The 24,331-nt window shown below is 39.3% G+C and overlaps 3 protein-coding genes across 5 annotated transcripts in view; 2 read left to right on the forward strand and 1 right to left on the reverse strand.

Moving 5' to 3' along the window:
* Window positions 1–12,460, forward strand: part of LOC110048237 (glucose-6-phosphate exchanger SLC37A2-like) — a 24,656-nt gene extending 12,196 nt beyond the window's left edge. For all 3 annotated transcript variants that reach the window (XM_089293186.1, XM_089293187.1, XM_089293185.1), the window contains exons 5-24: window positions 86–164; window positions 634–769; window positions 1,218–1,238; window positions 1,487–1,542; window positions 1,855–1,947; window positions 2,278–2,351; window positions 3,036–3,085; window positions 3,718–3,771; window positions 4,525–4,602; window positions 5,028–5,150; window positions 5,857–5,947; window positions 6,306–6,380; window positions 6,951–7,036; window positions 7,932–7,980; window positions 8,312–8,385; window positions 8,468–8,546; window positions 9,097–9,140; window positions 9,594–9,647; window positions 10,175–10,227; window positions 10,527–12,460. In XM_089293186.1, the coding sequence (XP_089149312.1) occupies window positions 86–164; window positions 634–769; window positions 1,218–1,238; window positions 1,487–1,542; window positions 1,855–1,947; window positions 2,278–2,351; window positions 3,036–3,085; window positions 3,718–3,771; window positions 4,525–4,602; window positions 5,028–5,150; window positions 5,857–5,947; window positions 6,306–6,380; window positions 6,951–7,036; window positions 7,932–7,980; window positions 8,312–8,385; window positions 8,468–8,546; window positions 9,097–9,140; window positions 9,594–9,647; window positions 10,175–10,227; window positions 10,527–10,647 (1,490 nt within the window). In that variant the 3' untranslated portion in view covers window positions 10,648–12,460. The remainder of the gene's footprint in view (window positions 1–85; window positions 165–633; window positions 770–1,217; window positions 1,239–1,486; window positions 1,543–1,854; window positions 1,948–2,277; window positions 2,352–3,035; window positions 3,086–3,717; window positions 3,772–4,524; window positions 4,603–5,027; window positions 5,151–5,856; window positions 5,948–6,305; window positions 6,381–6,950; window positions 7,037–7,931; window positions 7,981–8,311; window positions 8,386–8,467; window positions 8,547–9,096; window positions 9,141–9,593; window positions 9,648–10,174; window positions 10,228–10,526) is intronic.
* Window positions 12,452–16,516, reverse strand: LOC110048236 (uncharacterized). The gene is made up of 4 exons (XM_020754029.2): window positions 16,309–16,516; window positions 15,007–15,380; window positions 13,571–13,996; window positions 12,452–12,669 (listed from the first exon to the last, which is right to left on the reverse strand). The coding sequence occupies exons 1-4, from the start codon at window positions 16,482–16,484 to the stop codon at window positions 12,452–12,454; spliced, it is 1,194 nt and encodes a 397-aa protein (XP_020609688.1). The 5' UTR covers window positions 16,485–16,516.
* Window positions 16,517–16,783: 267 nt separating this feature from the next.
* Window positions 16,784–22,509, forward strand: LOC110048205 (cell division cycle protein 20 homolog). Its single transcript, XM_089294745.1, has 8 exons — window positions 16,784–16,892; window positions 16,976–17,479; window positions 17,615–17,743; window positions 18,280–18,473; window positions 19,123–19,217; window positions 19,457–19,688; window positions 20,244–20,369; window positions 21,356–22,509. Exons 2-8 carry the CDS (start codon window positions 16,990–16,992, stop codon window positions 21,656–21,658), a joined length of 1,569 nt encoding a protein of 522 aa, XP_089150871.1. The 5' UTR covers window positions 16,784–16,892; window positions 16,976–16,989; the 3' UTR covers window positions 21,659–22,509.
* Window positions 22,510–24,331: the final 1,822 nt, after the last annotated feature.

Below are 24,331 nucleotides of genomic sequence, written 5' to 3' on the forward strand. Positions count from 1 at the left end.
GTTAATTAATTAATCATGTTTACTTAATTGTTAACATTTTCTTCATTGGATTAATCACATAAATTTATATCTCTTATATGACCAGATTCCGATGATGGAGATGAGTTACTTGGAGCATTAGACTTGGCATTTCTATTCTCCTATGCTGTCGGCATGTTTTTCAGGTACTGTAGATTCTAATAATCAGTGTCAGAGTCACAAGTGGTGAGTCACAAGTGGTGTGGTCTTGCTTCAAGCCAAACTCTTGTTGATTAAAACCAAAGAAAAATTATAATCATTATCACATAGAATAAAGAGCAGAAAAGTTGTTAGTGCTCAGGGATTAATAAATTAAATTTAATAACTTTAGCTCCTGGAGAGTAAACATAAAAAATTGCATGATTCAGAATTGTCGGGCTGAGGAGTTGGCCAAGTGAAAGCATGGGTCTGGTCACTGACAAAACAACAATAAACCACAAGGTTCATTATCCATTGCTCCATTTCCAGACTAGTGACTGTAACTTGTAGTTATTTACAGATTTGCTAGGGCTGTCACTGTCTTTCTGGGTCATAATGCAGTGATATCATATCTCAGACTGCTGTTTTGAATGGAAGCTTCTTGATAACATTGTCCTTGTTGATTTTTTTCTGCAGTGGTTTTGTCGCTGAACACATGGACCTGCGGCATTTTCTTACACTTGGCATGCTTTCAAGTGGTCTCATGTCTGTGTTTTTTGGTTTGGGATATTTCTGGAAATTTCACAATTTTGCTTATTTTGTGACTATCCAGGTAATTATTATGCAGCAAATTCTGTATGCTGATAATAAACTGTTGCAATACATGTTAGAATTTATCTGTGATCATAAAAGGCTACCCCAGCAGAAGAACAAACAACTCTGTGATTGATTAGTGGTTGTATCAGATGGCTTTTGTGAGGGGGATGGGCTGGGGGCAGGGAAGGGTAACAGACTATACATGTAACTACTGCAATAGTATTACCCGTGTACAAGTTAGCCTTTAATAAACTAAAAACTCAGCCCAGCACTTATACACAAGTCATACACAAGGAGCTGACCAGATACTGGTCCAGTGATTAATTAATTGTAAATATTTTGGGAGACCTGGCTGGGAAGGAATTAATTATTTGTTAACTGGATTGAGCTATACATTTTATTTTAATTGCTAAGGGCATTAATTGATAACCAGTATTTCATTTTTCTCTTTATTATTTTATCAGGTGTTCTCAGGATTTTTCCAGGTGTGTACATGTAGAGCTTTAAATTTTGAGACTTGTTAATTGGAATTGCCATTATTTTAATAATTAGAGAGTGATCAACATGTGCATGTTTTCCTTCATAGTTACATAATGAAACAACAGCTATTAGTGATTCTCCAAAAGAAGCTTGTGATTAATTTTCATAGAGCTCTGCTGTAAATGAATGTGTTGAGTATTCTCACAAGCCAGTTGATCTTGTACTTATTGGAATGATTATCTGTTTTCACCAGAGCTCTGGCTGGCCTAGTGTTGTTGAGTGTGTTGGAAATTGGTTTGGAAAAGGAAGGTAAACATCATTCAATCTGTTTTAAATGAGCAAATTCCTGTCTCTTCTTGGCTGTTTTATAAAGTTCCGAAGATGATAAAGGAAATGCTACTCACAGATAGACTGAACTGGCCTACAGCGCCAGACAAAGTACTAGCAGCTTTACTTTGAATTCGTTCTCTGGACATTTTCCACCCAATTCATAAACCAACACCCCAAATTCCAGCTCAATTTTGTGTGTGTCTGGATCCCTGATTAGTAAGCCCTTTAGGCTAGCCAGAAGCTTGACGCGTCACTAAAAGTTATGTTTATTTTATTTTTTATTTTCTCCAGGCGTGGCTTGATAATGGGAATATGGAATTCTCACACATCTGTAGGCAATATCCTCGGGTCTGCTATAGCTGGTGTATGGGCAAGCAGCGAGTGGTAAGGGATAACTCTATGACTTGTGCATTATAAACAATTGCCTCCATAGTTAAGCTTCTCAAAAAGTAAAAGAAGCGGAGTTGGAAACTAAATTTAGACAGCACTCATTACTCGGGCGAGTTTTCAGTATCTCATAATCATGGATGCCCAGCTTGCCATTTCGTGTTGAGCTTTCTTTTTCTGGTCCATTTATGAGATGCCTCCTTAGGATTGCTGATTGACTTTACTGCTTTATCCTTGTTTTTATCATCAACTTTTGGCACTCCTTGCAAATTTTCCACATTTTGTAATCAATTAATGATTAGAATTTAAAATCTTTGATTCCCACAGGGGATATTCATTCATTGTACCTGGATGTATCATCGGTGGAATGGCTATAATTGTATTCTTATTCCTTGTTGTAGGTAAGCACTCTGTGTAATCTACCTCAATATTACCGTTACTATTCCTGTTCTTTCACTTGGTAACAACAGACTCAACAAAGATTACAGATTGAACTGTTATGTAGTTTTTTGTTGGTTATGCAGTAAGGTAGTGCATTCTCAGTAAGGTATTGCTGCAGCATTACTTAGCCTGCGAGCAGGCTCACCTTTGAGTCACGCGCATGAGTAGTGAAGAAGTAAGAAGTGATAGAGTTATTAGAGTTAAGGACATTTTTAAATGTATTGCTCTGTTTCAAGTTGCAATTTCTTTCCTTCATTAGTAACTTTGCTCAAATTAAAACTTGAATGTTTCTACAGACGGTCAGCATGACATTACATGTGACTGGAAACTGTTGGGCAACGTTGAAAGTTCATCGCTTGAGTTATTATGCTCTTGGGAAGTTTGTAGATCAAAGAACACTCAAGAAGCTTCCTTCATGCTTGAATCTACTCATGATGCACTCTAATTGTTAAACAATTGAAAAAAGAAAAAAAAATATTGAATTAACTTTGAACCTATTTTTCAGCAACTTTCAAAACTGATGTTAAAAGAGATCATGAACAATAAACTGATGTGAAAAGAAATCATGAACAGTAAATCAATAAGGAGAATCAGTCTGTTTTGTAATCAATGTTTTCAAATTAATTTCTTTTGTCTGTTGTCAGATCCTAGTCACGTGGGTTGCACATCTCCCCATCAACACAATGACGTACAGGTATGTTACCTGATATTTTTTTCTAGGCCTACTTTATTTTTGCAGTTGCCTAAGGTGCATGCATCTTGAAATGATTTGTGTGATGTGTTGTAACTTTATGAAGCATTAACCAGCTGCCTCACAGGTGGGTGCCTGGGGTGTACAGGGGATTCCACTGTGTCCAGCTCGTCCTCAGATAGAATACTGCCCCCGATGGCTAGCAAATCTCCACAACCCAGCCATGAACCTCCATGCCAGGCACCCATCAACACTGATCAATATTGAAAAAAACAGAGGGTGGGGTGGGGTGGAGGAATACTTGAGAACAACTGCGACAACACCACTCGGGACCACTGACAAACAACCACTACAAAAATGCTTGAGAACTCGAGCCTTAGCGTAGTTGGATGTTCCATTTGAGTTTGCACTTGTGAGACTGACTGCTGACTGGAAGAGCCTGCTAAGGTTAGGGTGGTTAGCTTTCAATACGTAGCCTTAATGTAGTTGCACATTCCATGTGAGCCTGCACTTGTTAGATTGACCACTGACTGGAAGAGCCTGCTACATTGTAAGCTGATAGCAGTTAGCTTTGGTAAATTGTCATTTTAGTAGATTTATTTTTTTTATGCTCTGTGTTATTCTTCTTTTTTTAGCCTCTTCCTGTTGATTCTGATTCTTCATATAGTACAGAAGTTGTTTTTAGCGAGGTAAGACTTTTATAACCAGAAGCTGTGTTCCCAGTATTATTCAGTTTTGAGTTTGAATAATCTCAAACTACGCAAAACATAGGCAATGAGAATCATTTTTAGACAACAAAAGTTAATACCTCTGTTAACTTTTAATCCTGGGTTAGCATTAACCGGCTTTCGAACAACCCGGTCCTGGACATTAAGGTTCATATTGAAGTACATTTCATTCTTGTTCCCAAAATACCCACATGTGTTTTGGTCAGTGGTTGCCAAAAACCATTGACATTCTGGACAAAGTCCAAAACCAGAGCTAGAAATGATCCTCGTTTGAGTTTGATTATGAGCTCCATACTGGTTACTGAATATATTCGTAGAGCTAGCAATTGCTGTTGTTAATGCTGGTTCACTCACAGAGGTTGCAATTCATGGTGCCACCACCAAAGGGATAGTGGCCTCCAGTTCTGGAAGATTGTGTGCATATGGTCACTCTACATGGCTGAGGGACCATCATAAATGGAACAGCTTAAGTAATGCTGGTTCTTACCACAAAAAATGCTTTGCGAGGGTGTGATACTGACCTAAATAAAGCCTTCTACTTCTAGATTCAACTTCAAGCTTTAATTATTTATAATTAATAGTCGAATAGAGATAAGTATCAGTATTAGTACATGTATTGAAAAGGCGCTTGATGTAAAAGGGATTAGAACGAAGTAACTCGTTTAGAGTGACATGTTGTTTAGTTCTGACTGCCAATGCTCTTGCTGTTTGCAGACTGACAAATTGAAGAAAGAAGATATTTTAAAAGAGCCATATGCATTCAAATCACAACCAATTAATGTCAAAAGAAAGGTAGGTGTCAATAATATATTTATTAAATGTAGTAAATTCCAAAGTACTGAGGGCTTTTACTTAGTTCTTAAATCCGATGGATGTCTCAATACATGTGTAGATTAAAGCATAATTTGATATTTAATTTAAAATTTAAGTGGAACTTAGGTATAATGTAAAACTGCAGGGTGTTAAAATAGTGAACTCCATCTCAAGGTAACTTTAATTTAGCGCACAGGATGCTAAATAATATTAGGCTATGGAGTGAAAAGGAGGACATTTATTGGAAACAGGCTGGTTTTCCATGTAATCTATTTAATCTTCTTCTGTCTAATGTAACTGGTTTGTAAATAGAAAATACCAGCTCCAATGAAGATTTAAATCTCATCAATTGAATGTCTGCACAGTACAGTGACTGTTGTTGTTGTTGTTGTTGTTCATTTCAGTTACCACACGAGTCACATGAGTCATCGTCATCATCATCAGCTTCATCTTCATCGTCAGTACTTCCATCAGATGACTCAGTAGAAGTTAACGCTGTCAGTTTCTGGAGAGCGGTTCTTATACCAGTGAGTCGGATTAGTGATGTTTTGTCTTTTGCAGAGAGAGTTGGGAGGGATGCTGAGGGTTATCTCCAAGGCCACTAATCCCCTTTCTAAGGTGCTTGCGTTATGATGAGGTGCAAACAATAAGCTTCCTTTGGTTATTTAAGAAGTTTGACTCAGTGAATTCAGCTTTCTCAGGGTTGAGGTTTTGGGGTGGAACATGTACGTGTATGTGTTGCTTATCATGGTTCCGTGTAAATCAAGATCTTTTTGAGTGATACTACAGTCAAAGCTCTGCACAAGATCAACAGCCACCTTGGGGACAGAGGGAAGTGGCAGTTTTAGAGAAACTACTCATTAATTTCATTGACATCAGTGATGTTGTAAATTGATTGGTTACATCTGATTGATAGTATCTTCCTGGAGATGACATTTGAAGAAGGAATGTTGGGGGAGGGGAAGGGGGTGTGGGGGGTCTTTCCTCAATGGTGATTCTTGTTGGAAAGTCAGTGGTTAAGAAAGGATAACATCTTAATTAACTAGCGCAACATATTTGCTTTATATTTAATGACCTTCCTTGCGAATCACAGTAATTGTATTCATAATAATTATGAAAGCGCACTGGATTAGGGATTGTCTTTAGCTCTTCAATAATATTATTTTTATGTGCAAAACATTGTCCGTCATGCAAAGGAAATGAATATTAAAGTGTACCATTTTTTTGCTTCAGGGGGTGATTGAGTATTCATTGTGCTTGTTCTTCGCTAAACTGGTTAGCTACACTTTCCTTTTCTGGCTCCCATATTATATTGAAAATACAAGTAAGTAACTCCATATTAATTAGCAATGTTATGTAATAAGTTTGCTACCAGTTAATAAGTTAACATATTCCACTCCTCCATCTGTCAATTAGTTACTGTAGTCTGTCCCCCTGTTTGCCCATCTGTCTTTTTTTCCTGTGAGTTATTTTTCTTTGTTTGTCATAGTGAGAGGAGAGTGCAAGAGTGACTCAACCCCCACCCCCTGTGTTGTGGCTCCTTCATATCCCCTGTGGTTAATCTTTTGCTCATCCTCTCAACGGAGTCCAGATAAAATAGAGGGTGTGTGGGTGGACTATCATTGAGCAGTCATGAACTTTTTTCTGAATCACTTAATAGTTGATATTTTTTTCTTTCCCAGGTATTGGTGGTGTCAAGTATGGTGCTACAACATCAGCAGATTTGTCCACTCTGTTTGATGCAGGAGGAATAATAGGTATGTGGCATCTACCTGACTGTTAGTTGGACTATTAAAATTGTATTTTTTGTGCTTGTTGGTTAAAGAACTCGAAAAATGGAAGCCAAGATATTCCACTGCAGCCAATGAAATGCTTTCTGGTTGGCATCTCTTCTGTGTGTCTGTGTGTCGGTCTGTCTGTCTCTCACTTCCTGCCTGCCTGTGTCTGTCTGTCTTGTCTGAAGATCACTTTCAATTAATTCAACTCAATTCAGGTCTTTATTTACACTGTAAAGGGCATTTACACATATTATATATGGTAACTTAAATTGTTATGGTAACACTTCAACAGAAGTTGTTTTCAGCAAGGTAACAGTCCAAGCTCGTTTTTTAAGGTGTCCTATCCTTCAACTGTGCCCCTTTGGTTGGATTTAATTTGTTACCAGCCTCTCTGTCAGAGTCATTCTATGAAAACCCATTTTCAACATGCATATTCTCCTCAGTTTTTCTACCCTTTTGTATAGTAGTTACTACAGCTGTGGTTGGGAGAATTTGGTGGAATATCAAGGATTAAAAGCTGCGTGTGTTCTTTTCTTTATTGGTTTGTAGGAGGGATTCTTGCAGGATATATTTCTGACAAAACGAATTGCAGTGGCATTACTGTTGTAGTCATGTTGTTTGGTGCAGGACCAATGGTGAGTTTTTGGTTCTTTTAATAGATTTTGTTGAACTAGCGCCACGTCCTTATGGGGGAAATATTGCTCGGGGGTTTCTGTCAGCAGGTTTATGGTCTGGGTGACAGGGGAGGTCCATAAAGTGTCCAAGAAAACAGCGAGTCCAGTATTCCCCAATACAGACTGAACAAGCTGGTTCAATTAAATAAAGAATGTATTATAATATATGACTTTTTTAGAACTCTGTTGATAGATCTTACATATCTATTGTCCTCCATGACGCATGTGATAAAGGGCATGTGTTTTTCTATTTTGGATTACTTTTTCTCAAGTTTATCTGAATTATCTGCCAGACATGATGGAAAATGATTTCTACTAAACAACAAAACAAACTATTTCTTTGATACACTGGTTTGAACAGGCAATTTGCAGAAACCTATTCCGAGCAATCCATCATACCAGGTCATATTGCAAACTTTGGACCACTCTTGGTATCAACCAGAATTGTCCTTTTCATCTCGGACCAGTTTCACATGTAATGATAAGACCTACGCCAGGCATAACCATGGCAACGATACTGAAGACTTCATGTTAGAACTAAAGAATTTGAGAGCATCTCACAATATTTTTATCGGCTTCATCCATGAAGTACACACCCAATTTGTTATAGAATTTACCTGTGGACTTTATGAACCCAGTTTTTACCTCTCCTCCTCTTGTGAAACACTCATTGAAGAAATCCTTTGTCGGAAACATGGAAACTACATGCATTGGCAATTGATCTATAAGAAAATGTATCATGACATGTAATTAGTTGTTCACAAAACATATGAAAGTTTTTCTGGCTAATGAGAGATTAGGTAACTTTCCACTTCTAGATGTTATTTGAATACTAAATGCTTTGATTTCCTTTCAGCTCTTTATTTATAGATTCTTTGCCAATGCCAACCTCCATATGAATATTTGTAAGTATTTATTTGTGTTCATTGTACTTTGGCCCTTAGTGTTGCTATACACGTCAGAGCAGCTTTTGATGGAGGCAGTCTTGAAGATGTTCGTTAAATGCTGTAGGTAACTCCTTATTTATGTCTGGGCCTTAACCCCTGCGTCAAATATTTATATACACTCATAGGTAACAAATGTTTTGACACGTTTCACGCTTGTGTGAGAATGGGGGATTGGCTGTTAAAACTCTTTATAAACCCAGCCAAGAAACCTAATGCAGGCAAGGACCCCCAGTAAACAGTGTTGTCTTCTCAATTTCCCTGCTGACTGACAATCTATTTCTGGTCGCAGTTTTGATGATGTTGACTGGAGTTCTGGTAAATGGCCCTTACGCTTTAATCACAACAGCAGTGTCAGCTAACCTGGTAAGTCCTTCATACAATTTCAGTTTTAAGAACTTAAAAGCGCTTTGTTAATGTGCTAAGATATCATGTGTTATATCTGCAGGGAACACATCCATGTCTTCAAGGAAATACGAAAGCCATGGCCACAGTCACAGCTATCATCGATGGAACTGGATCTATGGGTGAGGAATTACATGTTACAGAGTTATCATGTTTAGGTGTTTTCTTCGTTCGCTGTATTAAAAGTGAAGCCAAAGTTCTCACTGGTCTCAGAGAGTTAACCAATCAGAGCCGGACGTCAGAACACGTGAGCAGTGTAAAGCGCGGGAAAAATTCAGAGAACAAAATCGCCATCGGTGTCGTCTTGTATCTGATTGGCTGAAAACAATACGTCTTAGCATTGATTGGCTAAAGTAGGCTACACGAATTTGTTCGACCATTTACAGAGCTCAGCAAACGAAGACCTAAGCAAGTTTCAAAGTTTAACACTTAAAATTTGAGAAATAATTTCTCGTTTTGATTGGTGTTGCACTGGCTTTTGACTTCTAGAACAGTTCTGCTTAGAATGGCCTATCTCTGAACCATCAAAATTTGTTTTCATAAATTGGTTGACGATGGAACCCAGAGACAAGTCGTTGAAATTTCCAGTTGGTTGGGGGTCCTCTTACTTCTGGGGAGAAACGAGTCTAGAGTTTCGTTCAAACAACTTTCTTTTCCTCTGCTACTTTGTAGGTGCTGCTCTTGGACCGCTTTTGACGGGTATTATCTCGCCTACGGTATGTAAACTGATTATTGCAGAAGTTCTCCTAACTGGGCTCTGTATACTGCTAACGGCTTCAGTTGGGAGAATTTGTGTGAAAAATACACTCTAGTGTTCTCTCTGCAGTGTACAAAATACAACCAATAAAGTTAACGTATGTCAGAAAAGGCCTGTGTGCCCAAAACATCGACCTGTAGAACTGCTAACTTGAGCTTGATTGGCAATTAATTTCTCCTTACAAAAACAACACATTATTAAGCAGTCAGGCATGAGAATTAACAAAATGATGGTACTATCTCGACGTAACAACCATTTCTCAGAGCTAATAATGTAGCATGGGACAGTTATAGTACCTAGAAGGGAGAATTGAGAGTTTGATGTCGGCAGGGGTTTTTTATTTATGTTAGAGGACAAGCACTGTTGGGCATTAAACTTAAACAACGTGGTCTTGTACTTGTTTTGTTTCCAGGGTTGGGACAACGTATTTTTTATGCTGATTGGAGCTGATGTTTTAGCAGCTATTGTAAGTAGAGTAGAAGGCGATTGCTTTGTTTTTCTTTATCTGGCTTTAACTCCTCGAGCTTGCGAAATTATGTTATGTCATTTTCGACCGTCCACCAGTACAAATCGCTTCAAAAAGCCGTTAACATACGTTAGACTTAAAGTTACCTCACATAATAAGCTTTTAAAGGGTCAATTCTTAAACTACATTCGAGAAAAAGTAACACATGAAGCGAAATTTCGAGGAAACGACGAAACGTCTGGTCGCCATTCGTGTTAAAAGATGAGAGAATGTTGCTGTCAAAGCATAAGCCAGAACCGGTACGACTTACACACTACAAAATATCAAGAACATACAGTTTTGGTCTCCAGGCTATCACATCCAAGCTGTAATGCGTGCGAAAGAGGCGCTATAACGCGCGAAGTACACGCCTTAACGAGGACCATAAACCACGCGTCATCCCGAACAGAACACACGGCTTGGACGACAGCTTTGTTCAGTTTGCAACGAAACTGCTGTTACTGATTTCATTGTTTTGTCTTTTACAGCTCCTCGGCAGACAAGTCTGGTTTGAAATAACGAACAACTGTATACGAGAAAGGTGAGTGGTACAGACGAGACTCGTCGCAAAATTGTAACGGGCGGAGACAGGTGGCTTACAACTTGTTCACCTCTCTCTGTGCTCGCAGACTTGTGAGGGAGAAATTTCTGCTACCCTTCAGAGGTCCCCTTGTCGTGTTCATTTCATCCCGTGCCCCTCCCCCGACCATTTTATTTAGAACAGAACACTGGCTTAACTGTGCAACATCTTCTTTTGCGAAGAGTTTATCGAATTTTGCTTCGTATATTTGGCAGTTTTCTTAACCTGTTTTTTTGCCCTTTGCTTCGTTGTTTCTACAGAAAACGAACTCGCTTGGCGTATTTGGAGTCTGGAGAGGCTCGTTCAACAAATGGAGAAACGCCGTGCTCGGAACAAGAACAACGGCTAAGCGAGCAAGAGCCACTCCTATACAGTAGCTAATACAGAGCGAAGAAGAAAAGAAGAAAATGGATTTAGTTACAGGTTATAGTAGAGATTTGTAAGTCGGAGAATTTCTTTTTTCAATTAAGCGTTTGGCTTAACATTGCGTTACTCAGGGAGATACTTTCGTGACTAACACCAAAGACATCAAACCGACCAGTCACGGAACTGTTCAACCAATCAGAGTTTAAAGCAGACATGTGAAGCCGCTCTGAAGGGCGGGAAAGGTCGCGCGAGGTTGATGACCTGATTGGTCGGGACGATTCCGTGATTGGTTGGAAAACTCTTTGCAAGTTTATTGAAGTAGATATGACAAAGTGAAGCAAACAAATGTTGTTAGATCTTGCTGGCTCGCTTTGTCGTTAACTAAACGCTGATGTTTTCATGTGAAAGCCATTTTGACTAAAGAAAATCTCAGCGGTGAGTTAAAGATGTCACAGGCATCCAATCCTCCGTAGGAAAAAAGATGGCGACTGGTACATTTACCCATAGTTCTTAGCGCAAGAAAACCTTAACAACGCTCATAAAAACGTGCAGAAAAGTTATAAAATCTTCAAACCTAGGCTGCACAATGTCCTCAGCACAGGAACAAATATTGTAAAAATTTGGCTTTCTTCGTGCCATATAGGCTGTGTTAGGTTCGCAAGGTATTGTGGTAAAATGTACAGCCGCCATCTTTTTTCCTACGGTGGATTGGTGCTTGCATTAGTGAAATCCAGGGAAATAATGAAAATATTGGGAGTTCGAGGGAAATTATTATATTATTATAAATGAAAGATTTACGAAGGAAATTTGCAAATTTTGTGAGAACTTTGTAACCCGTGTTCGCGGCAAATTCGATTTATGCGAGATCGACGGAACTTCCTGCATTTTGGTTTTCAAACAGTGAAGGCAATATAGATTATATGATGTTGATGTCAATAGTACAATACCGAAACAACTTGTTAGCGTTTTAGCCATTTTTTTATTTTATCGAAATAATTCATTCACGCCGTTCATCACATTGGTACCTGCCATTGTGTAATGTAATGTCAAGACATTATTTTAATGTAGCTGTCAGTTTGGTTTTTCTTCGTAGGTTCGTATTTTTTTTTCAATAGGTGACGCTATTTAAGGTGATTTTGTTTCAGTAAATCGATCGAAACGTTGAAAATGTTGACGGAAATTCCAAAAAGTGATTTCTGGCTGGCCAACAGGATAAAGCTTAGGTCAGTTGTACGGAAGCGTGGTTCGTAATACTCGGACATAAAGTTCGTTTGTTCAAAAACTTATTAGTAATCAGAGCAGCTACTGAAGAATCGCTAACATAATAGCGTGACAGGTAGTATTAGCTATACGTTTGACCTCCGAGAAGTAGCTTTTCTGCCCTTCTCGAAAATACTTTCCCTTAGCTCCGATACTTTAGACTTCCGAGAAGGAACTTTTCTGCCCTTCCTGAAAATAGCTTCCCACACCTCCGAAGAAATTGCACTCGCAAGCAATCTTCTTAACAATTTTTAAGATCCCCCTCCCCCTTCCCATTTGTATAATTTGTTTTAACTAGGAAGATGTTGTCCAGGTTACAGATAGTGAACGTTGAGTTGAGGGCCGTAGAAAGGAGTCAAGTATTAGCTATTTGTAAATCAATAATTTATTATCCAAATAAGTATAATTAATGTTATATTGAAAGTCATTTTATTCGCGAGGTATTTTCAATTTTGGGTGGGATGGATTCATAGTATTTTTATATATTTTAAAGGAGACTGATTTTTACAAAAACTGTTGAGTAGCGTAACGTTGCCCCTTGGTTTAATAAAAAGAGGAATTAACTTGAGCTTGTTTTAGCCTTCTCGACCCTGTCTTTCTCAAACATGGCGGCCTTGAGCGTGTTAGTTACATCCTCGTTTTCTTGCTTGATGTCAATTGGTCGGTCCCCGCTGTTGTCCCGGATGTAGAGATCAGCATTGGCTTTCACAAGTAGTTTTGTGAACTTGCTGTCGTGCCGCTGTACACACATGTGTAACGGGGTCTCGTGGGTGTCCTCTGAAAACAAGATAAACAAGTTTTCACGCAATTTGCCATTTTCATTAGGAAAAGAAATCTGGGGTGATCCAAGAAACCGTCCGACAAGCAACTGCGAGATGAGACTCGCCCCAGTTTTCTTCGCGTTTCGAGAGGGGCGGAAACCCGGTTGCGTGTATGGGGTGAATCTTTGCATCTTGCGTTTAATAGTGTTGTTTAGGCCATTGTCGTACATGAACTTATGACGTTTTTGTTCAATAATCTCCCTGCGTGTGGGAAGAATCGATTTTCATGTCGGAAGTAAACAAAAGTGCCAAGGATTTTGTTGGAAGGTTCTTGGTCCGTGCATAATCTTTTCTTTGCGCTCACGTGCTTTGGCTAAGTTATGCAGCCGTAAACTGTCTACGACTTTCTATTGTTAAGAGAAGATGAAGGACCATTCCTCAGTTTATTTTAGGGTCACTTTTGGATTCAGAGGGTCTAGAATAATATGAAAATATGAAGTACATAAATTGTGCCCAATCATGTACAAGGTGTTTTAGCGGTCAAGTTGGAGTTAACGGTTTTCCGAGAGTGCACCTCGAGGAAAACTGTGAGCGTAGTGGAACAAATATCCGAGCATATTTTCGCGCCAAATGCAGGCTATTGTGTTTCTTATCCTTCAAATATTTTTCGCAACACGCGCAGTTTTGAAAATTGGGGAATATCTGAGGCCGCCACTCAGGTGCTAGATGAGCTTCGTATGAATTTTACCAGTGGTGTATTTGAATGAATGAATGAATGAATAAAAGACTTCATTAAAGTGTTAAGAGTATTTAGCTTAAAAAAAACTAATTGGGGACACTATTTACACAATCCAGTAAACAACTCGTGTTTGTATAACAAATTCTTAAAATCATTGCTTTTTAACAAAACAACTAACCTGATATGGCGTTAACGTTTGCGCCGTTAGCCACGAGTATTCTGCCAATTTCTACTTTTCCACAGCGCGCCGCGTGATGAAGAGGAGTGCACCCTTTTAGCGATAGCGCGTCCACGTTAGCACCGTATCTTAGCAACAATTCCGCTCCTTTTTCACAGCCCTGTCTCGCTGCTAAATGTAAGGGAGTAAAAGATCGTGGGCCGGCGTGAATCTCCATGTCTGCGCCCTTTCTCAAAAGTGCCCTGAGGACTCTTATTTGCCCAGCTTCTGCAGCGTAGTGTAATAAGGTGCGCTTGGGTTCCTTGTATCTTCTATTGATATCTATTCCTTGTTTCATGAGTTCTTTAAGGTATGTTGAGTGACCACACACTGCACAAAAGTATGCGGGGGTCAAGCCGTCTCGAGTTTCTGTGTTTATATCAGCCCCTAGGAAACCGAAGAGCACATTAAACTTTATCACCGATCGATTAACTTATTAGAGTTTGAGCTGGAGAATTCTATGAGGTGATAATTGATCATGCCGAAGGCCGAGTGAGTTATAACCTGAAGCATCTCTGATCTATCTGAAGCAGATGGGTGTGTTGGTCGATCTCCATTCAGTCCGCGGACGAACTTAGTTAAGACAAACGTTTAACTTATCACGAACTTAATTCGCTTAGTTTAGTTCGTCTCAACGAGTTTGACGCTTGGCCGGGGCCTGAGATAGCTCAGTCAATCAGATTGCAACATTTGAATTACTATTCAAAAATAAAACTCGATATAAACACTGACTAGCATGCGTTTTTAACGGACTGATGGTGCGAGCAAGGATAATTTACATTTTCATAACCAGTCGAGTCTCGACCTCGTTCATTCTCTAAGAGAAAAACCCATCGAACGAGGCTGTTCGAGTGTTACACTTGTATGCACCTTTTTCAATGTAAAGTTTTCATTTACAACAACACTTACAAACATATAGGCTAAAGTTCCTTTCGATAAAAGGCCCTCTAATGAAACCTCCAGAACTGAAATAGGCCCACCGAGAAAGACTTTTGAATACAGTGATGAGAAGTCTCCATGACGCCATATGAGGGCTTTTACCGCAAATAATTGGCTGACAGAGATTAAGAGGTGGACCATTAGACTTTGAGGGGGAAGGAGGGGTGGGGGAGGGGTGGGGGAGGGGTGGCTGATTTTGTAGAAAATTTCCTGTAAGCATCCTTGTGCTAAAAAATTAAATTCATGCAGACGACCAATACTGGAAAAAATTCACGCACGTTCAGTGAGCCGAAGAAAACACATGTTATACGAACAAAAAATATCATCTATTCACACGTCCCGAGAAAAAAAAAAATCCTAATGCATGTAAGGTAGTGCCTGTACCAAATCACACACTCACCCCTCAAAAGTGAAATGGTCCACCCCTGATAAATGTATGTTGTGTAAACAGTCTGTACCTGCATGGACAAGAGCAAGCATACAATCCACGTGACCTCGCATTGCTGTGCAGTGCAGCGGATTCTCCCCATACTTGTTGGAGCTCTTCCAATCAGCGCCATGCATAAGCAGCAGTTCCACGCAGCGCACGTGACCGTGCCTGGCGGCGTAATGCAGCGGCGTGTTGGGACCGTTGTTGTTGCACGCGGCAGCGTCCACTTTGGAGCCGTATTCCAGCAATAGCGCAAGGCATTCCGCGTGACCGTTTAAAGCAGCCTCGTGGATTGCTTGCCAGCCGTAGAAGTCCTCAGCGGTCACGTCTGCGCCGAGTTCTAGAAGCGTTTCCATGCATTCCAGATGACCGTGCCGAGCGGCAAAGTGAAGCGCCCGTAAGCTATCGAAGAGTGACAATTGAAATAAGGACCGAAAAAAATTAAAAACCAACACGAATGTATTTACTTGGAACCCAGGGCGGTGGGATAGGGTTTTCCCTTATATGGGCTACATAAGTATGTGCGGCCCCAAATGGTGTGGTTTTTTCGCCCGTTTTGGTCAGAAATAGGGTATTGATTTTGGTCATTTTCGTCTCGCATAGGGTATGGTGTTTGCACTCTAATCTTGAATTAGGTATGTATTTTTTTATATAGATTAAGCCACTCTTTGATCGTTATCGATAAGACCATCAACAAAAGCCCTGCATGATGCCTAAAGCATCGGTCTGAACAAGGGGACTAATTACAAAACAGGTCTGAAACAGGGTATTTATTAAAGGGTTAGGTCTTAAATAGGTTAGTGAATTTTTGTTCAGGCCATAAATAGGGGATTTTGATCTTAAATAGGGAAGGGTTATGGGAAGCGGGTAGAACACTCCCCACCCTAATTTTTCTGGGAATTCCCCTCCGGGACTTGGAAATTAAGGATCTAAAGTTGTCAAGTCTTCTTTATATTAAAATGTCATTGCTATAGAAGGGATTTTCTTAGCCACACAGAAAACGCGCGCGCTTGTTTCACAAACCGCATCACCGTAGGTTAAATTTCAAAGAACTCAAACGCTTATAAAATTTAGGCCATTGGGAGGACTTTCCAGACCTCTCAAATTCATTTGAGTGTTTTGTACTGGGTACCAAATAGGTGTTCCTTTTCTGAGTGTTTCATGGAGTTAATGCGAAAAATTGTCGACAAATTAAAGACTGGAATAAAGCTACCCAGTCGCAAAGGGTGTGTGATAGAACAGCCGACAAATGCTGTTCTTCGTTTACCCCTGATCCTTCTCGGCAAAGAAGAAAAGATTCTGGCAAGCTACCAGAAAGATTTGTTTTTACCCTGAAAATGGCGACTCTCTTTCATTCGGATCCATTCCTTGCTGTATTACGAGAGTCAGTTCTTCGATGTTTCCATCGCGAGCACTTGCTAACATAACGGTCTTGGGATCTTTCAGTTCCTCTTCACTTATGGATTTTGTGCGTTGTTTTTCTACGCTAGATGCAGCAGTACCCATACTGTCTAGCTGCCCTTCTTTCTGCTTTGGTAGTTTTTTGCTCTTCCCAGATTATGACGTTCAGGTAATTTAATGTTCTACTTGGAATGAGTTAAAGAGTTAAAATTAGAACGATAAATTAAGAATATTTTTCGTCTGAGATTTCATCTCGGGCGGTGGAGGAAGAAAGATAGGAAATACTCGATCTAATTACACGATGAACGCTAGCCACATTTCGGGGGATAGAATCCGTCTTGTCACCACCCCGACAATTTCTGACGCGGGAAAACCATGTTATCAATCAACCAATCAGCAGCGAGAATCTGGCATTTAAAAATGGCCGCGTGCTTTGAAGTTCATTGATTTGCAAACTGACAGACGAATAATTAGAGTGTATTGAATTTACGCGAAGTTTTAAATTTTACATCGGTAAGTCAACTTTTAAATTGTGATGAAGCTTACAAATGTGTTTGCTCTTTGCTGATTTATTCATTGTATGTTCTTAAATCTAGAATTTAGCGAAGATATGGCTCAATTCGAGTTCGAAAATGGAGTCAATGATTGCTTGAAGAAGCTCGAAGCACCACTTTCGAAAGGCCCCATTCCTCGCTGGCAAAGAAAAGAAAAAGAAAGGAATTTATCTTCATCTGGAAAACCTTTATCGCCTCTTCAAACAACTTCCCGCAGTCGTGTAAACAGAAATGTATCGTCTAAAACTCAGACGTTTACACCCGGCAAGAAGACGAAGACTCCATGTAAGTCTCCAAAGAAAACTCCTCAGAAAACCCCGAAGAAGTTCCTCGAAGGAGACCGCTTTATTCCTAGCAGACCGCTTGTGGACTGCGAGTGGAGCCATTTCCAGATCATGCAGGGAAATGAATCGGTTGATGCGAGTTGCGACATTGAGGTCGAGGGTAACCTCGAGTTCCAGTCAGCTATGTCGGAGAACCTGGGAAGTAGTTCCAACAACTGCAAGATTCTTCACTTCAAGTCTGGCGCTCCCGTGACCAAAGAAGGTATCTTTTCAGTTACAATACACTAATCTGAAATGTATTTGCAACTAAATGAATGGCAATGGTTCCCATTGTCTCAAACTGTCACAGGTACTGTGCGATTGCTGGTAAGCTTTATAATATAAAATATTCTCCTAGGGCATCAGAACAACCTAAGAGTGCTGTACTGTCAGAGCAAGCCATCGGCGCCTAAAGCAAAGTCAACAAGACATATTCCACAAGCTGAGGACAGAATTCTTGATGCACCAGATCTGCTGGACGATTACTGTGAGTCACTATGATCACTGTCTTGCTTTTCCAATTTGCCAGTTAATTTTGGGTTACTATTGGTCCTAGATCTGTGAACTTTTGCAGTGGACTAGCGTTTGACAAAATGGACCTCCCTAAAATGAAGCAAACAAACAAACAAACAAAAAACCGAAAAACAAAAAATTATAATAAGAAAGACTTTAACCCTGGTTAGCTAGAATATCTTAAAAGCCTAGAATAGCCTTGAAAGTTATGATTAATGCTCAAGTGTTTCCCGTTGTTTTTGGAAGGAAAATGCTACAGTGAATACTCTATGACAGGACTTAAATAATATGATTTTTTATGCCAAAATATTTTTTGCATTTTAATTTGTACATTGGTAGTTCTTCATTTATTATTGCATTTTTATACATAATTTGGTGGTACTAAAATTGTGTCTAGTAGTGAAAGGCGTTGGGAAGTGCTAAGTTGTAAGCCACCTTAAATTTGGTTCCTGAATTCTATTCCAGTTCTGCTCTAGATAGTATGATTTCAAAACTGTTTCTGCAATTTAGATCTAAATTTGTTGGACTGGGGATCAATAAATCAGCTTGCCTTAGCTCTGTCTGGGGCGGTGTACATATGGAATCCTTCCAGTGGTGAGACACAACACTTGTTCCAGATGGAGGGTGACAATTACATCTCTAGTGTCAGTTGGATTGGACAGGGCAGTATACTGGCTGTCGGCAATAGCAATGGTCAGGTCCAGGTGAGGGAAAATGGTCCATTTTAACTACACATACATGTAGGTGAAACATGAATGCATGTGTCTTAAATTAATCATTCTTATTTATTATTTTGAACTGGACTTAGATGTGGAGAAATAGTTTGCTGAAATCCTTTTTCTGCTTTAAAAATAGTAATGAAATGTCTTGTGTCAAATGAGATTGGATTAAATCTTCGGGAATAATTTGTTTTTGTTTGCATTTGAAATATAGGGATGCAACTAGTAAATCTGAATAATCAGGGCTGAAGGAGGGGGAGCTTAATTTATTTCATCTTTAACAGCAAGAGGGGGGGGGGGGGGGAGGGGGTAGCTTACCATGGGAAGATGGGCCTTAAAAGCGAAAGAGCTGAAGTTAGAATCTAATGTATACTATGATTATATTATTAGTAGTAGTATATAATTTAAGTTATTTAATAACATACAGATTTTCCAAAATATGTACAAGTTTTTATGTAATTTTTTTCTTTATTTTTATCTCCATCCATGTCTTTGTCTGTTGCCTTTTTAAGCTAGTTAAGTGGAACTGTACCAGCTATGGTCTTGTATTCCTATTTAATATTTATTTAATAATTTTGGCCTCTTTGTTGTAAACCAAAGATAAATAAACACATGTTTGGTTGTTTGTTCTCAGTTATGGGATGTCGCGCAAGCCAAGTGTGTTCGTCTGATGGCTGGTCACGCTGCTAGAGTGGGCTCACTTGCGTGGAACTCCTTCATCCTGTCAAGGTATGTGTCATTTACCTGGAGAGCAGAAATAACTTTATACAAGATGTCCCTGAATAGTTTTCATTCTGTTTTAAGGGCATATTTTGTATAATTAGGTTACTGTATCCTGCCCATCCACTATCCTTTAACTGCCTTTTACTAAATCCTGCTGTTTCCAATCTTCAAGTGGAGAAATTATTTAAAAAAAGTATACATTAAAAATACCAAAAACAGATTAATCCAAAATTTCTTTCTCTCAGTGGTTCACGGAGTGGTGCAATCCACCACCATGATGTACGAGTGGCATCACATCACATTGGATCCCTCCTGGGTCATAACCAGGAGGTATGCGGTCTTGAGTGGTCTCCTGATGGTAAACTGCTAGCCAGTGGTGGCAATGATAATGTACTGAATATCTGGGCTCAGGGTGGCACCTCAGAGGGTGTGGCTAGTCCGCTTCACACCCTGACACACCATCAGGCTGCAGTAAAGGTATGCTGGAAGACTTAAACGATATACATGTAACCACTTACTGACACTGTTCAAGGTTGAGTTCATGCAGCTCAGTTTTGCAGACCTGTTGGCAGTTCTTCTACAGTGAGCTTTTTTTTGATCAGCAATAGCAGAAAACATAACAATGGCAACCACAAATAATCATTTCTTTTAGACATACAGAGGTATGATATTATTATGACAGTTTGGCTGCCAGAGATTGTTCCTGGATTGTCATTTCAAAATGCTAAGTTAGCATTCCAATCTGAAAATGTCAAATTAGCATTTAAATAAGAGACTAAAATAAGCCAGGAATCCATACATTGTGCAATATTTGGAATTTCAGGATGGGCATGGACACACACTGCAATTTAGGACAATTGCTCCTCCAATAACTTTGCAAAGAACAGCATACTGCAAATTGCAAATTGCCTTATTTGCCCTACAATGCCTAGTCTTTGCTTTTGCTGATAACCAACCCCTCCCCCCAGAAAATTCTAATGGCACTGAAATCATGTTGCCCTAAGTGGCTGACTTTGATTTACTGCTCCTTAGGCAGTGGCGTGGTGTCCATGGCAACCAAATGTCTTGGCCAGTGGTGGTGGTACTGCCGACCGTCATATCAAATTTTGGAATGCAAATACAGGAACTTGCCTGAACAGCGTGGACACTAATAGTCAGGTGTGTGCTAATGTGTCTTTGTTACTGTTGTGTAGTGCCATACAACCCTTAACTTGTCACAGTATTTAAAGTTATTGGATCATGTGTACTAACGGCATCTGTGATTGACTGTCGAACATCAATTGATACCCTCAATCAATAGCCTTGATCAACATCTTGATTGGTACTTGATCGACGTCCCAATTGATACTCAGTGACACTCGATCGACACTTGATCAACAGTTGGTCAATGGTCTGCCGAATGTACCAACTCATTAGCTTTGATTGAAAATTAGTTGACTCTTGACTGAGATGAAGTGTTAATGGAGTGTCAACCAAGGTGTTGATGGAGTGTTGATCGAGGGTCAATCAAGGGTATCGATCTAGGATATTGATCGAAACTCGAAACATACGTACATACATACATACTTTATTTGCAACTCCCCAAAGGGGCTTTTCAGTTACAAAAGGAATAAAAAAGATAAAAATATGTCAATTAAAATGAATAAACAAAATGGGAAAGGAGTCTAAAATTAATTACAGTATTGAAGATTTAAAAGCGGATTCCTTTAGTACACGTGATCCAAGTTATTTTGGCCATGTACAAAATTACCTTTAAATTGAAGGAAACCTGAAATTAGTAGTTTACTTAGATAGAAAAACACCAAAAAGATCATAATTAACCCATAAAGGAACAAGGATGGTTAAGGATGGAGAGGATTAACATAATCTAAGATTACAATCGCCAAACTTGAAAAATTTAGGCTAACCTTTTTAAGATGCGCAAACCGTTGTGTGGCTTTTAAGAGCTTAGACCCTCGCAGATGGTCTTCGAGGTTGTCACACAATCTTTCCTGAACAGATTGCATGACCAACGTAAAAAGCCTAATTTAGCAGTGGAGGCAATTTGCATAGCTGGATAGGGCATTTGCCTTTGAATTATGAACACTGCCAAGAATTTGCACGCCATAAGTACCTATCAGCTGTGAAGTCACTTTCTCTTTCAGGTGTGTGGGCTGCTCTGGTCTAAAGAATACAAAGAATTAGTATCAGGTCATGGATTCTCCCAACATCAGCTCTCCATTTGGAAATACCCGGCCATGTCACGCGTCACGGAACTGACTGGGCATACGTCACGCGTTCTCCACATGACCATGTCACCTGATGGCCAACACGTGGCGTCGGCCGCCGCTGACGAGACCTTACGCTTGTGGAAATGTTTTACCACCCAGAGCAAAACGAAGAAAGTGTCGGGGAGGGGTGTGGAAAAAGACGGCGCTAGTTTGATGTCCTGTATGAAAGTGCGTTAAGGGAGTGATTCAATTTGATGGCGAGGAATTGCTCTTTCAGCTTCTAACTTCGAAACACGTGGAAAACAGCCTTTCCTGAAAACCGATAATGTTCTTTAAAATGCACGTGTAGCCTGGCATGTATTAGTTATTCGTATCATCTCTTTGGTTTAGTGGCACAATGGAAGTACTGGCATTCAGCTTGGGCTCTCGATACCAGCCTCTCTCTTTGCTTTGCCTCCTTTTTCGTTGAGGAAAGAGAGCCTGGGATCGAGTTTGAAGTGTGGAGTGTTTTTATATGTTACTACTGTGGCCTATGGAAACAAGGTTGAAGACTAATTACAAGCCAAGGAAACAAAAGTGCACTTGTGATTTTTTACTTTAATGTACTGTTTTATTAAGCAAATTTTAGTTTTGAGAAGTTGTGGAATGGCACGTGCAGCTCGCCTTAAGGACTAGGACATGGCAAAAGCGTGCATTCCGAATGTGAGTCTTAACATGCAGTTTGAAAAAATCTTATGGTATTTTTAAGAAAGGTCCATTGGATGAATAACAAGAAAAGGATGTCTTCTGCATTTCTATACCTAACGGACATAATGATGTCTATATTAGAGTTAGTTTCGGTAAAGAAAACCAGTTTAGTTACTAACAAAATGTAATTATTATCATTTTTATTATTCCAAACCGGGTACCTGCCTGAAATGCTTTAATTCCCAGACGTTGAAAATATTTTAAGTTATAGCATTAACAGATTGTGATTAGTTATTGTACATATTTTGCTACATTTTCTACAGAGTTGTGCGAAATCAAAAATTATTTATTTATTTAATTTGTATTTATTTATAATAAATGGAAGAAGTTTTATTGTGGAAGTTGCTTATTTTCATCATGTTCTGAGTTTTAATCTTCCTATCTCCTAGACAATTGGCCAGATTCCATTGTTTGAGTTTTCCTCACTCCACTTAGCCGGATATTTGAGTTGGAGATCAACCAGTGATATTTTCGGGAAGGCAACAATCGTTAAAAAAGTGAAATTCTTTGTCCGGGAATCCAGACAATGAAATATCGCATCTCCAAGGCCATTTTTATTAGTGCACAGGCCCCCTCCGGTCGTCTTAAGCGATCCAAGGTTTTCGATCATATTCGAGGAAACCTAATTTGAAACAATATCATACAGCCTTGTACGCTGAAAACTCGCACTTTGCTAATTTGAATATATTGAGGAAAACTTTATGAATCGAACTAGGCTTGTCTCCAAAAGCAAGGAGATCTTTTACTAAGAACCGCTTTGAATGCTAGTTAGGTTTCCTAACCAGTGGGAAAGTGGACGACAAGATCAAATTCGTGAATTTATTTAAGTCAAAAGTTGAGTTTTGAGTTCAGACATGGCCTAATGAAATCGGACGGCCATGCGATTACCAAATATAGAGCTATTGGTTTCATGAAGACAGATATAGCCAGTATTAGAACGCTTTCACTCACGTGGCCAGTAGCCATACACGTTTATCGGAAAAATAGAAAGTGTTTGCATAAGAAAAGAGTTCAACTTCCACAGGATTGGGCCTTGTTCACACAATGCCCGATGAATTTAAAAACGTAACGATCACCGCTCATTTTGGATTTGTTTTTGAGGAAAACGCGAGCAAGGAAATCACATGATTAAATTAACTTTTTAGAAAAGCTCGGTTTTAAAAGTGCTTTCCGTCGACACTAAAACGCAAAGCCGGCGCTTTCAAATTTCCTCCGGTTTGAAGAGCGTTTTCTAAAAGCTCCGTTTTCGTGACGGATTAGGGTGCACGGTAAGCCTAACCGTCGAAATAAGGCTGCATTTTCAAATTTCTCTGGCGTGGTGTAGACGAGGCCTTTTGAAATCAACATGGCCGCGCTTTCTTTGTTTTGGGACGCCGTGACGTCATGTACACTCAACACTCTACTGCAAAAGTGATGATTTTCAATTGATATTGAAAATTCAATTGATGATTTTTAATTCAAACTTGTCGGTTAGGTGTCCTATGCATGAATTCAAGTTAAAATAATTAAAAGTTATTCGACGGATAGGAACAAAAAGCTTTAAAAAAGACAGCAGCTTTACAGTTTTTCAAGATGACAATTGAGAAACAAAATCTAATTCAGAAAGTGCATTTTAGGGCACGAGAAAGGTACGTAAGTTATTGGCAATTCCTTGTCTATTTTTGTCGCTTTTAATATAAAGTAAGTCAGTTAAAAGTTGTCCCAATATTGCCTGTGAGAGGACTAGCTAGACGTGAACTGTATTATTTAAATTAAAACAGAGACATTGTGGGAGGCTGTTTAAATTTATACCGTTGTCTCTTAAACAGTCATGACATTGTCACGAAGCTGTTTGAGGAACAAGTTAAAATATATATTTCCAAAACTGAACCTATGCACTTCATCTAAAGTGAATCTTGATATTTTGTTGTTTCACCGGTTCAACTCGTCCTTGTGTTCTTGCACGTTTTTCTTCGGTATTTCCGGAAATCGTGTTTTTATTTTCCCGTGCGCGGAATAATATAAAAGAAGAAAAATTGAAGATAAATGCGTAATTGGCGACGCCTGTAATAGAAACATCAACAGATAATTTTTCGGGTTTCTCTGTTTGGTCTCTCTAATGGTAAATATCGCTAGTTTGAACTTGGATGAAAAGCCAGAAAATATTGTTTGCTCAAAACATTA

Source organism: Orbicella faveolata, unplaced genomic scaffold (genome assembly GCF_042242905.1).
Source record: "Orbicella faveolata isolate gen_17 unplaced genomic scaffold, um_ofav_v1 contig_25, whole genome shotgun sequence".
NCBI lineage: Eukaryota > Metazoa > Cnidaria > Anthozoa > Scleractinia > Merulinidae > Orbicella > Orbicella faveolata.